Source organism: Orcinus orca, chromosome 1 (assembly GCF_937001465.1).
Source record: "Orcinus orca chromosome 1, mOrcOrc1.1, whole genome shotgun sequence".
Taxonomy (NCBI): domain Eukaryota; kingdom Metazoa; phylum Chordata; class Mammalia; order Artiodactyla; family Delphinidae; genus Orcinus; species Orcinus orca.
In genome coordinates this window covers 137,946,292-137,964,533 of record NC_064559.1, presented here as the reverse complement: position 1 = coordinate 137,964,533, position 18,242 = coordinate 137,946,292, and the positions used below count along the sequence as shown (strand labels likewise).

Genomic DNA, 18,242 nt, shown 5'->3' with positions numbered 1-18,242 from the left:
GAGGACCTCTGGAGGCCTTCCCATGCCCTGGTGCTATGACTCTAAACTCAAGCCATAATTTGAAATGTTAGAGAAAACGATGAAATTTGAGGCACAATTTGTGGCTTAAAGCTATCTTGCTTTGCTAAAAAAAAGTAGGCTGAGGGCTTCCCTAGTGGCCCAGTGGTTGAGAGTCCGCCTGCCGATGCAGGGGACACGGGTTCGTGCCCCAGTCCGGGAAGATCCCACATGCCGCGGAAAGGCTGGGCCTGTGAGCCATGGCCGCTGAGCCTGCGCGTCCGGAGCCTGTGCTCCGCAACGGGAGAGGCCACAACAGTGAGAGGCCCGCGTACCGCAAAAAAAAACAAAAACAAAAACACTCCAACTATGTGATAAATAAGCTACTATATCACTGAAATAGCCATCGGTCTTCTTAAAACATTTATGCACTCTTTCCTTTTACATTAATCTGATCCATCTGAAAGATGTTTCTGGTGTATTAAACAAATGCTGGGCCTCCAGTTAGTGAACTGGTTTTGTATTCATTAATTCTCCAAGTATTTGTATTCTGAGTGCCTTCTAGGGCTAAGAAGAGTCCTTGAGTCAAATACACACCAATCTATTGACTCCAGGGCAGTGAGGAAGGAACCTGGAGCCAGTCGGCCTGCCTTTCCCAGCTCTCCCACCTTGAGCAAATCACTTAACCTTTCTGTACGTGTTTTCTCCCCTGAAAAGTAGGGCTAGCACCTACCTCATCAAATTAAATGAGTTAATACATGGAAAGCGCGAGAACAATGCCTGGCACATAGTAAGTACTCAATAAATGTTGGCTATTGGTTTAGTACTGAGCATAGGGAAAACCAACTTTCAGGTGCAGATACAGAGATAAATAGAACAAGGTGAATAAAGGAGGGAATACTTGAACTGCTTCTTGGAGGGAAAAAGGGAGGTTCACTAAGCAGATGGAGAAGGGCCAGGCCAAGCAGATGGTACAAGTGAAGGCACAGAATGATTAAACTCAATGGTGTATCTGGGGAACTGTAAATAATTCATTAGAGCTGGATTAAGAAGTGTGTCAGAATGAGGGGAGAGAAGCCTCAGGATTTACTGACCAAACCCACATGATGGGAAGGAAGTAAGGCAGAAGGCAGGTTTCTGGGTTGACTGTGATGCCATTAACCAGAAACAAATTATAGGAGGTGGTGTGGGTTTTGACTCGATGTGTTTGGTTTTGGACATACAGTATGTGAGGGGACTTTGAGACCCAAGCAGAAATGTACAATCGGATGCATAAATTTGGGGCTTTACAAGAGCATTTTGGTAAGCATACAGTGCAGGGAACCATTAGGGTTACTGATTGTGGTAGCCATGAACTTGGCTGACACTGTCAAGAACCGGTGTAGAGAAGAGAACAACGTAGGGTACAGTGGCATCTGAGGGCAGTTGGAAGAGAGGGGGCCAGAGAGAAGAAATAAAGAGAACCAGGAGAACACAGGACCCTGGAAGAAACCAAAGGGGAAAAGAGTTTCACATCAATTAGGATGTTTTTGACGGAAAATGACACAACACTTAAACTGGTTTAAATTCTCAAGATTTATTGGCCCATACAACTGAAAACACAAGCCTCGAGAGGATCACCCATAAGCCCGGGTGAGGAATTCTTACCATCAACACTTCGCAGTTATATTGAGTGCTACTATGTGCTGGCACTGTTCTAGTCAATGAACAAAACAGGCAAAATCCCTCCTCTTCGGACTGTACATACAAATGCTTCTTGTTATCTCTCTCTCTTTTTGCATTAAAATGCAAATGCGATACCTGAAATTAGGAAAACTGTGTAGAGGGAGATAAAGAGAGAGAACTTCAGAGTGCTATGCAAAGTTCAAAACATTTGCTGGGAGCATAACGCCTTTTTGTTGGAATGTCTGAACTTCTGCACTAAGTGATAATGGAGGTATGAAAGCAGTTCACTATGGATATGAAACGCTAAAATCCAAAATACCACCAATGATATGTTTTAAAGCCCAGTGTGGATTTAAATGTCACCGTTTTTAACTTATCAAAGTTGCTGGGTTCACTCAGATACCTATAAAAATAATTACATTTTCAAATATCCCCAGTGGGGCTTTGTTTCTAACTGAATTGTATGGCAATATGTTTTACATGTAGGTCATGTCCAAACCTGCATTGCTACATTCATATTTTAATTAAAAGTACATAGTTTGCAATAAAAGGAAACCTCACTCTCAGCCATTATATCCAACTAAGCACTATCCGTTTCTTAAATCAGTGTCTCTTCTCCAATGCCTTAGTTCACTCAGACACTTATCACTCTATTTAGACTACAGCAACCAGTCTTTCTGACTCGACTAGTAACCTACATATACATCCTCCTCATGGCCGCCAATGTGATTTTGCCAAAATGAAGATGAGTCCTTTGTTCTTATCATAATGTCTTGCACCCAAGAGGTTCTCCATAAATTTTGCATGGAACGGGATGCAGATTCTAGCCTGAGCTCTGAAGCTAACTCTTGGTGTATCCGTGTATTGTTTCATCTTGCTGGGCCTATTTTCCATTCTCTAATTTGGAAATGATAAAACCTACCCCATTAGGTTTTTGGCAAATAAAATACTACTATATGATTGAACTCTGTGAATTCAAAAGCACTACACAGCATTAAGGGTTAAGATTAGAAGCAAGTCCAAGTAATATTAGTATCTTAATGGCTACAAAGCAGGGTAAATTTTCTCAGTAATGTTCTTTGATTCCAGTTTTCCATAAAACTCTATAAAATTATTTATACTTTGAATTTTAAAACATGGCCCACGAATGCTTAGTTCTTTTCTCAAATTTTGTCTTTGCGCAAAAGAAGTCCTTCATGCCTGATGCGACCTAACTTCCTTATCTTAAAGATGAGGAAACAATCAGAAATATCAAGTGACTTGATTCTCTAAAAAGGAAGCAACTTGGATAGAGGATTTTCCGAATCTTCATGGATTTTTAGAAGCTCCTTCTCCACTGGGTTTTCACTACCTGAACCAAACAGCGCCTTATCTACAGTACCCACATGGACACTTAGACATGTTCCCAGGACATCTCTGAAGGGGGTAAAAAAATCCATTCTCTAATGTGGTGATAGATGTAGAGTGACATGAAAGTCCATTTTCCAACCAGGGATATTTCTGCAGAAGGTGAAGCAATCCATAAGCAAGTTCATTTCCCCTTCTGTTACTTGGCCATACTTTGAAAAGAAACCCAAGATACAAATGGCTGAGTCAGACTGCCCCAAAATATTTAGCCTCCTTCTTCCTAAATTCTCTCTCCCACTCCTAAAACTGGCTTGACCTGTACTCACATAGGTGCACATCTTCCAGCAGTTGCTTAATAATCTCACAAGTGTAGCAACTACCTTTCCTGTTTAAAATATCAGAATATTTACCCCCTCCAAGGAAAAGTGGTATTTTGTTTCTCCCCTTCCCAGTTCTGCTACCTTCTAGAAAAGAGGCTCAAAGCACCACTAGAGACCAATCTAGTGATCTTTTGTTCTCTGTCACAAACTGATTGATACAAGATAGGAGTTGAAACAATGAGTGGTAAAAAGAAGTTAAAAAGATTTTCAGACAGTGGCTTGCTGGTGTTTTTTTATCTTGTATGAGGTTCATTTTCATGCTAGTTTTTTAAATCTTGTAATATTTCAGTAACTTCCGAGATATCTGTTCCACCAATGCATTCATCCAGACTATAGATTTTTCCAGATTTGGGAATCACAACCTCATATTTCCATTTTTGTCACATTGGACTCATGCTTTACCAGTTGATGCCACTCCCTAGTACATGATACCACTGCCCTCCCAATTATTCATGTACAAAGATTTCAACCTTAAAAAGTTTCTTGATTTATCAATTATTTCAACTTTGGGATTCAGATACTTGTAAACCTAGAGGATAAGCAGCTGCAGAACTGCATTTGTAAGTTGAAGATACAGTGGAAGCCATCATACTCATGTCCCTTCCTCAATCCACAAAACACTATGACTGGTACACTTTTAATGACTTTTACAAACTTAAATCTACTTGATTCATGTTCTCAACAAATTTTATAGTTTTTCAAATGTTGGTTTCCAGCATGGGGAAAACAATCAGACTGGGGATTTTAAAAAACTGAATAATGTCCTGTAATTAACTCTTGTCTCTTAAAGGCATGTAAGAATCGTGGAAAGACTGACGCAGTATATAACCGCTCTTTTTTATCTTTCAAAATGTTACAAATAACTTCACTGCATTTTGGACTGCAGAAGTCAAATCTAAGATTACAATCTTCCTAAATACCCCTTGTTGATTTTATTACTACATGCAAAGCATTAAAACAGGAGCTGGATAGAGAAAACACATAGGCGTAGGGTTGCCAGACAAAATATAAGATGCTCAGTTACATTTGAATTTCAGATAAATAAATTTTTACTATAAGTATTTCTCAAATATCACATATACTAAAACATCATTTGTTGTTTATCTAAAATTCAAATTTAACTGGGTATCCTGTAATTTCATTTGCTACATCTAGCAAATCTTTGTAGAAGATCCTTATCTTTGGCAAGCTTACTATTTAACAGGGAAATCAATGATCATAATATAAGGCATATATGATAAGTGCAGTAATATAATCAGGGGAGAAGATCTCTACTGATTACCACAGAAGAGTACCTGGAAGAGATGGCAACTACAGTTCCTAAAATATGACTTTTTTTTCAGTAATTTTTTTTTTTTTTTTGCGGTACGTGGGCCTCTCACTGTTGTGGCCTCTCCCCTTGAGGAGCACAGGCTCCGGATGCGCAGGCCCAGCGCCCATGGCTCATCGGCCCAGCCGCTCCGCGGCATGTGGGATCTTCCCGGACCGGGGCACAAACCTGTGTCCCCTGCATCGGCAGGCGGACCCTCAACTACTGCGCCACCAGGGAAGCCCTTCAGTAATGTTTTTAATGGTCTTCAGGCCGTATGGATCATTACAGAAATCAGGAGGGCAGAGGAATTTCCCCCTGAGCGAAGATAACTAAATTCTGATTGGCTGAGAGGTGGTTTAGTATGATATTTTTGGAGTTCAAGTGTCCTGAGTTAAATCTCAAATTCATTGCTCATTAGCTGTGTAACCGTGGATAAATTAATCTCTATTATAAAATGAGGCTATTAATACCTGCTTTATTAGGCTGAGGATCAGAGATAATATATGCACAAAGCACTTGGAACACAGGAGGCACTCCCTAAATGGTAATACCCACTATCAGAATGTCACATGGCAAAGAGGGTACTTGTCACAAATATTCAAATGTTAATGTTATGCAGTAATAGTAATACTGGTAATTTTATTTCCATGATCTATTTACACTGTACAAACACTGCTGAAAAGCACCCTACAAGTTCACAGTACAATATATTTACTTTAAAAATATACTCCTTTATAAAAGGTTCATAGAACATTGGCATGTCAACATGGGATGAAACTCAAAGCATGTCACCAATTCTGTGGTAGCAAGAATGCTTCCAAGTGTTGTCAATTTCACAATCACAAGTCACCATTTGAGTTTTAAATACATATAAGTTTTAAATAAAAAATGAGTTCTACAGTGGAAGGTTCCTGCACCAAAACTCATTAGTTAATTAACATATACTTTCATGGAGATGTTGTTTCATAATAATTTACAATATCAATTTAATCTGCCAAAAAAATTCATTTCAACAAAGTTTCACAGTCCAAAAATTCTTGTCATTTGTTTTCTATTTTTTCTTCTTTGTTGGTTCTCCCGGTTCTATTTTGCGCTTTTTAGAAGTATGCTCTTCTTTTTCATCATCTTTAAATAGGAAAGGAAGAGTTTCAATCAGTAATATTAAAAAAATGTTAAGCATTAAAATTTCATTGACTCTATACCAAAATCATTATCCTCAACTAATGTTTCTTTCAAAGTTTTCCAATAAAAAAACAAAAATAACTTTCAGAAGTTATTGCAAGTAAATTATAAGGAATTGCAAGTAAAAATAAGGAATTTTTTCAACTGTAATGTTACACAAAATCTACAGTGATCTTTTAGTGCTATATTAAGGTAGCTTAAAATGAGAAAATCAAAATTTGTTCTGATAAAGCTATTCTCAAATATTCTACAGTATATACATGGTGGATATTTAAATATATAATCTACATGTTAAGAATGGAACACATACCGTTCTTTTTTTTTTTTTTTTTACAAAAAAAGATGTCAATTTAACCATGACATTATGTGTCTATCAGCTAGTCTTTCTCCTCCAATCTGCTTTCCATCCCCCACAAACACCTGCCCCCATCTCATCGCCCCACCCCCAGCCCCACACATGCATTTTGAAGTTAAAAAGGCTTTCACAAGTAGATGTTTCACTGAAATTGTATTTTCAGTTTTGTCCTATGTAGGTGTTCTACATTCTCCCGCTCCTAGGATGGTCAGAATATTCCAATGGCAAGAGAAAAACAGACTTCTTCCCTGCCTTCATATTATGGAGAATATGGGGGGGAGGGGAGAAGAACCTCAAATTAAAACCATGTCCTTTACACTTTTCTATATTATTTATATATTCTATATTTCTATATTTCTATATTATTCTATATTTCTATTTATATATTTCTATTTCTATTTCTATATATTCTATATTTCTATATTATTAGTATCTGTATTCACAGAAAATTTCCAATTAATAAATAAAAAGATTGTAAAACCTGAAACAATGGGCCCTTTTATTCAATTAAAACAATCCAACTACATGTTTCAACAAAACACAGGGTAGCACAGAACAGCTGCTAATCCCCATCTCTCTGAACAAACGAATGGCATTATTTTAAGAACTCCATGTAGATGGAACACATAACATGTAGATGTTATGATTTATAAAATACAAATTTATTTTAAGCACATTACTGAATTCATTGTACTTTATTTTCTCAATCAATAGATACTCAAAGTTCAATAACTACCATGTGGTGGCCTATAAAATATTTTGATGTTGAAAGGGGACTTCATATTAAAAAATTGGGGAAGCCATTGATATCAGAACATAAACTTTTTTTTCTCATTTCAACATCCCTTTTATTAACAGTCAAAAAAACAATGTCAATTTTATTGTTATTACTTAACACTTCACATTGCAAAAGGACTTTACAGTCATTTTTTACATGTTATTTCTCGATATTCTTCTGATAGAGACTGGGGAGCTCTGTCCTATTCTTTTTTTTTATTGGATTATAATTGACACACAATATTAAGTTTCAGGTGTATAAACGCAGTGATTCGGTATTTTTATATATTATGGAATAATCACCACAATAAGTCTAGTTACCATCTGTCACCATACAGAGTTATCACAATCTTATTGACTATATTCTCTATGCTGTATATTACATCCCTGTGCCTTACTTATTGTATAGCTGGAAGTTTGTTCCTCTTAAACCCCTTCACCTACTTCACCTGTCCCCCCAACTCCTTCCTCTCTAGCAACCACCAGTTTGTTCTCTGTTATCAATGAGCCTATTTCTGTTTTGTTTTGTTTGTTCATCTGTTTTGTTTTTCAGATCACGAACTCATTATGGGAAAAATAAACTTAAAACCTTAAGCCTTCAATTCCCTTCTGCTAACTACCAGACTCAGAATATTTCCTTTGTTGATGTGGACAATAATTGGTATCAACAGCAGGTAATGCATCTTGAAACACAGCACAGTGATGTTATTCATATATTTAATAGAGCACTACAGATTTATGTACCCAGTATGATAAAATACAATTCAGATCAACAAATCATCCCAGGAATTTACAAAGCAAAGTTTTAATCATTAGTTTATCATGTATACAAAAAAATACTTGTTCTACAAACCAACTGATAAGGCATACAGTTTAAACAAGCCAAGGCCTTTGTTTTTTAATTGGTGCTTAATTATCATCATGCTTGACTTTTGAGACTATTTTCAGTAGTAATATAAAAATTGAAATTACTTTCTAACTCTACTAGAAAATGCAGTGTTAACATATATTAAAAAGACCATCCTGAGACACTTCTGCTTTTAATCTGTCACTTATTACAAGTTCATTTACTGAATAACAATAAAAACACAAACTACTGAGGTTGGAAAAATATCTTCCTACCAGTCACTGAACAGAAGAGCTAATGCCATCTAGTGATATAACAAGGGATTGTCTTAAAAAAAAAAATCTTGAAATGTTCGATCATCAACTTTACTGAGCTTCTTACTCTGTGCCGTATACTACAGATGAACTTGTAAGGAAACAATTTTTATATTATGGAATTCATGTCACTTGAGGTAAACAAGCTTAAATTATTAATAGAAACTAAGGTTCTAAATTCTTAAAAAAAAAGCATTAGCTACTTTAGTTAGACCTTCAAGATTAATTACATGTTAATTAAGCTACAATAAATATCTAAGCCTTAATCATCTACATTTTACAACCACGAAACAAGTGTTGATAAGTAGTAAGGATTTATGATGAGTTTTGAATTTTTCCCAGCTTCCTTACCTGGAACGAGTTAACTGGCAAAAAAGGCCAAAGGGCAGAAAATGAGAAGGAAAAATAAAAACAAAGTAATTTGATAATCTAAAAATGAGATTTATATTTAAGAGTGTGGAGCTTCTGTGACTTCCCTGGTGGCGCAGTGGTTAAGAATCCGCTTGCGGGGGCTTCCCTGGTGGCGCAGTGGTTGAGAGTCCACTTGCCAATGCAAGGGACACGGGTTCGTGCCCAGGTCCGGGAGAATCCCACATGCCGCGGAGCGGCTGGGCCCGTGAGCCATGGCCGCTGAGCCTGCGCGTCCGAAGCCTGTGCTCCGCAATGGGAGAGGCCACAACAGTGAGAGGCCCGCGTATCGCAAAAAAAAAAAAAAAAAGAAAAAAAAAGAAAAGAAAAACAAGAAAAACAAGAAAAAAAAAGAATCCGCTTGCCAACGCAGGGGACACAGGTTCGAGCCCTGGTCCGGGAAGATCCCACATGCTGCGGAGCAACTAAGCCCGTGCGCCACAGCTACTGAGCCTGCGCTCTAGAGCCCGCGAGCCACAACTACTGAAGCCCGTGCACCTAGAGCCTGTGCTCTGGAACCAGAGAAGCCACCGCAATGAGAAGCCCTCTCGCAGCAACTGGAGAAAGCCTGCGCACAGCAACAAAGACCCAGCACAGCCAAAAATAAACAAACTAATTTAAAAAAAAAAGAGCAGATTGCTCCATCTCCTATTGAAAACAAACAAACAAAAAAAAGAATGTGGAGCTTCTAATACAAGATATTTTATGAATTAAAAAAAAAAGGGGGTTGGGCTTCCCTGGTGCTGCAGTGGTTGAGAGTCCGCCTGCCGATGCAGGGGACACAGGTTCATGCCCCAGTCCAGGAAGATCCCACGTGCCACGGAGCGGCTGGGCCCGTGAGCCATGGCCGCTGAGCCTGCGCGTCCGGGGCCTGTGCTCCGCAACGGGAGAGGCCACAACAGTGAGAGGCCCACATACCGCAAAAAAAAAAAAAAAAAAAAAGGGGGTTAAAAAAAGAGGTTGGGAAATTGATCTGTGAACATAGTATGGGAGTTTGAAATGGCAAAAATCACTCCTAAGAAGAAAGGTATTCATTACAAAAAGAAGATAGTTACATTCAACAACCAACATTAAAGTCAAAATTGAGGATTTCAGTATTATCTTTTAATCTTATGATCCAGCTTTAAGCTGGCTGAGCACTGGCGTCCTTTTGTTTTTTGATATTGCCAACATCCACTTTCTAATGGAGGACCATCATATGATCAAAAGGTCAGAAATTACCTATGGGAATAGCAGCATTCTCTCACACATATTTCCTGCTACCTGAACTTAAAAGGCAAGCTGGAAAAAAAGATAATTCTTTCTACTTACTTGTCCTGGTATATAAACCTTGCCTTTTCCACATAGGAACAAAGATAGGAGAGCACCAGCCTATGACACCCTAGACTGAATATCAACTCTAGTGGCCTTATTGCCATTCTTCCCACAGGACAGCTACTCCTCAAGCACTCTCGCTTGCAAAACATCAAGAGACTAAACCCCAGTTTAATATGGCATCATTTCCATTTAAAGATCTGAATTTGAATTCCTATTCTGCCTCTTCCTAGCTGTGTGAATTTGGGCAATTCTTGAATCTGAGATTGTCTTCTTGTCTACAAAACAGTAATAATGAATCATGTATCACTTCTGTACTAGGTTGCTAAGAGTAACAAATTAGAAAACTTGTGTGAAGGTACTATTTTAGAGCTCAGCATTTTCTAGTTTTGTGATCTTGGACAAGTCACATAAGCTCTCATTCTGACACTTCCCTATCTGGTTTCACAAGGTGTTGTAAGGATTAAATGTAATTTATGCAAAAGTGTTTTTTATTAATTATATAAAGATACTATAAAATATGAGGTATTTTTAATGTCCACTTCATTTGGCATGTCCAAAAAGATGCCATTTACTGAAGAGGTACCTTCACTACTGACTTCTAATTCACACTGGGAAGTCAGTGAAAGAAATGGGAAAGCCAGGTAGAATCAAAACTGGAGAGTAATATCCTTTATAGCAAAAAAAGGATACACTTCAGAATGTGTATTGCATTTAATCGTCACATCTCTTTAGTGTCCTGTAGTCAAAAATGTTTCCTCAATCTTTCTTTGACTTTCATGACCTTGATACTTTTGAAGATTCAGCTAGTTATTTTGTGGAATATCCCTCAATTTGTGCGTGTTTGTGTTCGGCAAGAATATCACCAACGTGATGCTGTGTTCAAGTGACACTCAGTTTTGATTTGTCCTGTTATTTATGATCACTTTAATCGCTTGATTAAAATGGTGTCTGCCAGGCTTCTCCACAATGAAGTAACTCCAAAATGAAGTTACTATTTTTTTCCCATTTGGAATTAACAAGCATTAATTTTGTGAAGAGACACTTTAGATCTGAATAAATATCCTATTCCTTAAAAAAACACAAACAAAAAACCAAAAATTGGAGTAAGAACTCCTACCAGTTTGTTACCCTTTCTCTTGAAACAAACAAAATTCTCTGCAGTTGTAAAATGAGCTAAATAAGTAGCAGTTGTATTATGGGAAGATCAGAAATTTGTTTAACAAAAACAACACACTCTTTCATAAAAATGATAGTCAAAAATATTTAGTCCAATAATCCACTGAATACTCACAACATACTACAAACTGTATTATAAACATAAATAACACCTGGACCCTGCTGTTTAAGGAACTCATCTTCATAAAGCAGATAGACTTATGAACAAAAAATCACATAAAAGGAGGTAAGGGCCATCAATAGCATTAGCACATACAGGGTACAGAGGAGCAAATAATTAACTAGAGGAAGGTAATATTTGAGATTTAGATATTACCAACTCTCTTTTTCTTAGAGTTGGATTTTAAAGGATGAATGAGTTTACCAGCCAAAGAGGGAGGGAAAAACATTCCCGACTAAGGTGGAACATATATTAAAAGGCATGGAACCATAAAATAGCATGGTCTATTCAGTTTTGAATTTTAAGATCTTAAAGTTCTACAAGGGGGCCATCTGAAATGAGGGTGGAGAAAAAGGCAGGGCCTATCATAGAGGGCTCACTCTGCTGCTGGTGAAGGGTTTTAAGCAAGTGAGGCAAGGGGGTAAGTGGGTAAAAGTATGGAAGCAGAGATTACTGTGATTACTTACAATAATGGAATTGTAAGGTGGAATTATGATATTATGAACTAAGGCAAGACAACTAAGTCATTATCTTGTTACTATTGTTAATTACTATGTAGTAATACTCAGTTAAATCCATTTTGTGACACTAATTTTGGCTGTAAAGCACAATTGCTTTAATATAAAATGAAGCCATCAGCACTTCACAACTGCAGTCACAACAAAGAGTTCATGAAATAACTCATGCTGCTTTAATAATAAGGCATCATACATCAATATACTACTGGTTGAGACATCAAAGATTTCACTTTAAATCCTGAATATTTTATGACGTTTCTCAAAAACACATTAAAAGGGAGGGTAGGAGGGAGGGAGATGCAAGAGGGAAAAGATATGGGGATATATGTGTATGTATAGCTGATTCACTTTGTTATACAGCAGAAGCTAACACACCACTGTAAAACAATTATACTCCAATAAAGATGTTAAACACACACACACACACACACACACACACACACACAGCAAAAGACACCCAAAGACCATCACAATCAGTTTGCTAACTGACTAGATTTAAGTTTCACTCATTAAACATCTCGTTCTCTTAAAACTCATCACAGGGACCAAAAGGCATTACCACTGGAGTCTGACTTTCCTTACCTGATTCCACTGTCTCCTCCCCTTCTGGGAGAAGCCTAGCTTTCTTAGCATTCTGTGGGGCATCATCACCATTGTCCTCATATATGTTAGACCATTTTATTGCCATATCCAACTCTGGAGGGGGAGGTTTCTTCTCAGTAGAGTAGGTCTCCGGAGGTGGTACATAGTTTGACTTCCATATTTTGAATTCCTTCGGAGGCTGTTAAGCAAACACATTAAGAAACACTGTGACGAACCGAGGTTCCTATAATCGGTATGGGCACATGCACCTCCCTGCAGTTCGTTTATTCTTCAGGCTGACTTTTTTTTTTCTTTTTTAAGGTTTAAAGACATATTTTTCCATCAAAATCACACTACTGTTAAGTGAAAAGCCAAAGGGTTCCCTATACGAATAAAGCTATTAACTTTTAGTTACCAAAGAAGAATCCAGTCTCAGAGATACTACGCCAAGGCTGACCCCTTCAGGAGGCTGCAGCAGACACTGTCTTGGAGGCAGCACCGCAGGCACTTCGGCATCAAAGGGAAGGGGTCTCGGGGAGAAGCTGCAGCAGGGGGGCGGGGGAGTCACCACCGTTAGTCCTAGCCGCGCGGGGTCAGGGCACCGAGCGCGGAGGTTTGGGTCTCCTCACAAGGGGGCGGGGCTGCGGATCCGGTCTGACACCCACCAGGCTGGGGGAGGGGGCCCGGGCTCCCCAGGGTTGGAGGTGGGAGAGGGTGGTGCGGCATCCCGTAGGGGGTGACTGCGTGTGTGGGGCGGACAGCTGGTCCCCAGGAGGGGGCTCAGGAGGAAGGGGGCGGAGGCCGGGACCTAGATCGGGAAACGGGGTCGGGGACCTCACCTCCTCTGGCGCCTTGACGACGTGCCTCTCCCAGTCGATCTGTTTGTTGAGCGGATTGTAGAGAAAGGCCGGGCGAGTCACGCTCCGGAACAGCTCGTCGGGTCCAGGCAGCCGCTTCTCCGCCTTGTTCCCACAGCCGCCCGCCGACTTCGCCGGATCCGAGGCCTTACGACTTGTCTCCTCCGGCTCGCTGTTATCCTCCTCGTCCGAGGAGCCTGAGCTGCTGCTCCCGTAAGCCGCGAAATAGCTCAGAGGATCCTTCTCCTCCGCTGCCATGACGGCTGCGCGCGTCGATCGATGGCTCCGCCGGAAACCGGAAGCCGTGCTAGGGCCCGCCCCGCAGTTGGCCCCGCCCCAAGTCTCGCTGATGGGCCCGGAGTCTGCACCCCCTGGCGGCTGCGCCGTGATACTGCGGCCGGGCTGAAGGACTGGAGGCGGGGCCGCGCACGTCCTCAATCAGAGGTTTCTAATGCTCTTTTCTGAGGACCCCTGAGAAGAGACAGATCCTCAGGCAGTGGTCCAACCAAACTTTCAGATTCAGTAAGAATTTATTAAAGGCACAGAAAAGCTAAAAATTTTGTCTTTTCACCGCCACCTTAAAGCCCTTGCCCAGAGAGACCAGGATTTCTTTCTGATCCTGCTGCATCTCTTCCTCAAAATAAAATTACTCTCAATGTGCTTCCCTCAGTCGTCATGGAAGACCTCTATGGGTAAGTGGACTTACCACGTCCCAGAGTGAATCCTCTCCTGCTTGACCTCATTCCAGCGCACTCTGAACAGCCTCCTTTGATGGAACTTCTCTTGTATTGCATCACACCACTCTGGGGGTCCTCCAAACTCTCTGGATTGTCAGCCTCCTTCCATGCCTGCTTTGCTCTGTACGGCCCTTAAACGCCGGTGTTTCCCAACATATTACACCAGCTTTCAGCCACACTTACTAACAATCTGTAGAGGGTGTTACAAAGTTGCAAGTCAGACCATCCCTTTCCAGGGCATTAACTACCTTAATGCTTGTGACTCCCAAATCCGGGTCTCCAACTCCAACCTCTCAAGTTCTGGATCAAACCTCCATTTGGCTCTTAAACTTTATGTATGGACATCGTGCTGGGGTCTCAAACACCCACTTAAAGATCACTAACTTGCCTTTACATATAACTTGCTTCTGCATTTGTGTTCCCTCTCTTAGTACAATAAACGATATAACCATGTGCCTCGTCACCAAGGGAACTAGAAATCTTTGACTCCTCCTCACGAACTCAGAGGGAATTATACCCAAGTGAAAGCAGTGAAGTTGGTATCAGTGTAAACGTTCACAGGATGCCTGTTCATTTACACGATACACTCACCTCCAGGAGGCAGAGAAGATGTCTTATTCACTCTTTCCCAGTCCCATAGCACAATGTCTGTGAGCTCCTTCCGGGGAGGAGTTGGAGTATGCTTTGTTCATTTTTATATTCCTAGTACCTAGCTCAGTGCCTGTCATTGAGTAGATGATCAATAAGTATTGTGGATTATAATTTATGAGGGTGTAGATCTGTTTCTCAAAAATTTCCACCCAGGTACCTACATTGACAAAGGAAAATGTTGGTCCCAAAGTGCAAAGTTTGGGAGCCTCCAAAACCATCCTCAGGCTTGGTAATTTGCTTGAAGCACTCACAGAACTCTCTGAAAGCTGTTTTACTCGTGATTATGGTTTATTGTAGCTAAAGGATACTGATTAAAATCAGCCAAGGGAAGAGATGCAGGGTGCAGAGTGCTGGAGCCTTCCACATGCAGGGCTTCTGGCTGTCTTCTCCCAGTGGAGGTGTAGACAGTACTAACTTCTGCGGCAAAGACATGTGACAACATGCATGGAGCCATCTGGGGAGGCTCACCCGAAACTTAGCGTCCAGAGTTTTTACTGGGGATTGGTCATGTGGACATAGCCTCCAGCCCCTCCAGAGGTCAAGCTGATACAGTATGGCCCAACGCCCCTTAAGCATTAACAGTTTTTTGGAATATAGTATAATACCCTGAAAATGTATGCAAATGTTATATACTAGTCCCTAATACAGCTCTTTTATTTCAATATACAAAAAAGAAAGAAGAAAATCCAAACTTCTCACAATGGTCTGTAAATCCTTCCATATCTGGTCCTCGCTATCTGTGAAACCTCATCTCAATCCGGGCTCCTGAGTTCCCTAGTCACCCCTCATACTTACGTTCCAGCCATACAGGCCTGGGTGGTCCTCACTAGCTCATTCTTGCCTCAGGACTTTTGCACTCAATGTTACTTTTGCCTAAACTTCCTACTAGAACTTTACACAGCTGGCTCCTTCCTTCTTATGGTTTAGGCCTCAGCTCAAATGTTACCTGCTTTGAGAGGAGTTCCCTCATAATGCTATAAACACTTTGGTCCAAGTTACTGTTTAGCTCATACATGCCCTATTTTATATCCACAGCAACTAGAATTATCAGGGTTTCCTTGTTTATTTTCTAACTATCTCCCCCAACTAGAATGTGAGTTCTCTATGAGAACATAGACATTGTCTGTTTTATCACTGTATCGCCAGCACCTAAAATGATAGGTAATCAATAAATATTGAATTATGAGTGAAAAAATACACAATCTCCACTCTTACCTTTCTGCCGTCTAGGAAATGTTAATAAGAGAGCATGGAGTTGTAGACAGAACACTGATCTTGGAGTCAAACAGCCCTAGATTTTAATTCTAAAGAGCTGTGCCACATACTTTGAGGAGCCATATACTTTATCCTGAGATTGTTTCTCGTCTGTTAAAAAAAAGTAACAATAAAACCCTCCTTGCAGAGTTGTTATTAGGATTAAAAACAAGATCACACATGTGGCAACACCAATCACTGTATTTGGCATCCAGTAAGATTGTGGTTTCCAAACACTGTTGCCCGTTGGAATCACCTAGAAATTTTTACCCACTTCTGATGACTGGCTTCCACAGCCTGGCATCCAGATCTTTAAAAGCTCTCCAAGCGGGCTTCCCTGGTGGCGCAGTGGCTGAGAGTCTGCCTGCCGATGCAGGGGACACGGGTTCATGCCCCGGTCTGGGAAGATCCCACATGCCGCGGAGTGGCTGGGCCCGTGAGCCATGGCCGCTGAGCCTGCGTGTCCGGAGCCCGTGCTCCGCAACAGGAGAGGCCACAGCAGTGAGAGGCCCACATACAGCAAAAAAAAAAAAAAGAAATGCTCTCCAGGTGATTCTGAAATAGGCAGCAGTTTGGGAACCACCACAGTGAAGGACAACTGTCTGATAATTAAATAGAGTGGCAAGATCAGAGTAAGGCCTTTAGGAGCAGCACTCAAGTTACCCACATATTGTTTGTGCTTAAATTTAGCTCTTCTTTCAGAAAGCCCTCAAAAGATTACATTTAACAACAAAGATCGATTCCCTGCTTGGTTAACTATTTTTTTTCCCTCCAAAATCAACAACGTACTTATTTATGCAGTGATACAAGATAAGGACAGAGCGTGAAACTTCCTGCTCCCTTTCACGCTGCTTAGGTAAAAGGACAGTAGCCACAAGACTTAACTTCTACTTTATACTGTACACAAAATTACTTTGTAATGGATCATAGAGCTAATTGTGAAATGAAAACAACTAAGTTTCCAGAGGAGAACATAGGGGATTATCATCACAGCACTAGGATAGGCAAAGATTTTTTAAACAGGAGACAAAAATCACTAACCACAAAAGTACTAATCATTAAACTAAATTAAATTTTAGAAAATGTTTATCAAGGGATTTCCCTGGTAGTCCAGTGGTTAAGACTCCACACCTCCAGTGCTTCCACTGCAGGGGGCACAGGTTCTATCCCTGGTCAGGGAAGTAAGATCCCACATGCCGAGCGGTATGGCCGAAAAAAAAAATGTTTATCAAAACAAACCAAAAACCTCCCAAACAAAATTTAAAAATTTGAAACAACAAAAAAAATTGAAAGCAAAAAACCTGCCATTATCCTGGTAAGTTCCAAATTTGCCAGTGTTTGCCCTTGCACTAGGAATGACATGCTGACCAAAGATGGAATTAGCTCTTGAAAAAGTGACCATGAAAAGACATGCATGAAATGTAAATGCATATTGCTAAGTGAAAGAAGCCAGTCTGAAAAAGCTACATATTGTATGATTCCAACCATTCAATATATGACATTCTGGAAAAGACAGAGCAATAGAGAGAATAAACAGATCAGTGGTTGCCAGGGCTGGATGGGAAGGGGTGGGGCGGGGAGGAAGAGGAAGGGATGAATAAGTGGAACACAGGGGATTTTTGGGGAAGTGAAACTATTCTGTGTGATAATATAATGGTGGATGCATGTCACTATGCATTTGTCAAAACTTATAGAACTGTATAACACAAAGAATGACTCCTAATGTAAACTATTAACTTTAGTTAATAATAATGTATCAAGACTGGTTCATCAATTCTAATAAATGCACTAATGTGAGATGTTAATATAGGAAACAGGGGGTATATGGGAACTCTGTACTTTCTGCTCAAGTTTTCTGTAAACCTAGAACTGCTCTAAAAAATAAAGTCTCAATTTTTTAAAAAGCAATTTAAAAAAGTGAGCTCGAAGGTGTTGTTTTTATATTAAGTGATAATTTTCACTGCTGCATTAATCAACCCAATAACCAATTGCACATGTCATGTCACAGTATCATTCAAATGTATACATTTTTGGCAACAGCTGGTTTTCAGTGTTTAAATGAAAAATAAACTGATTTCATAGGATTCAGAAAACCAAAAGCCTAAGTTTGTTAAAACCTTAATTTTATTGTCTACGTAGTTAGTCAACAGTCTGAAAGAAAACTATAAATATAGGTGCTACACCATATCTAAATTATGATCTTTGATTCCAAATAAATCCTATTTAAATTTTTAAAAAAGTAACTGCATATCAAATTTTATTTTAATTAATGAAATGAAAGCTTGCTTCTGCTTTTGAAAAAGGTTTAAGTATTACACCACTATTTTTTTTTTAATTGCCACTATTTTGTTATGCTACCCTGGAGGTGAAACATATTTCTCCATAATCGTTAGAAAATGTTTATAC

General features: G+C 39.8%; 1 protein-coding gene across 1 annotated transcript; it reads right to left on the bottom strand.

Annotated features, from left to right (window-relative positions):
• Positions 1-1,553: 1,553 nt before the first annotated feature.
• Positions 1,554-13,889, bottom strand: C1H1orf52 (chromosome 1 C1orf52 homolog). The gene is made up of 3 exons (XM_004262973.4): positions 13,177-13,889; positions 12,338-12,536; positions 1,554-5,826 (listed from the first exon to the last, which is right to left on the bottom strand). The coding sequence occupies exons 1-3, from the start codon at positions 13,450-13,452 to the stop codon at positions 5,753-5,755; spliced, it is 549 nt and encodes a 182-aa protein (XP_004263021.1). The 5' UTR covers positions 13,453-13,889; the 3' UTR covers positions 1,554-5,752.
• Positions 13,890-18,242: the final 4,353 nt, after the last annotated feature.

Coding starts and splice junctions, on each gene's coding strand:
- C1H1orf52 (XM_004262973.4), bottom strand. CDS start 13,452: ATGGCAGCGGAGGAGAAGGATCCTCTGAGCTATTTCGCGGCTTACGGG. Junction 12,537..13,176: donor TCGTCAAGGCGCCAGAGGAG/GTGAGGTCCCCG, acceptor TTTGCTTAACAG/CCTCCGAAGGAATTCAAAAT. Junction 5,827..12,337: donor GGAGGAGACAGTGGAATCAG/GTAAGGAAAGTC, acceptor TCCTATTTAAAG/ATGATGAAAAAGAAGAGCAT.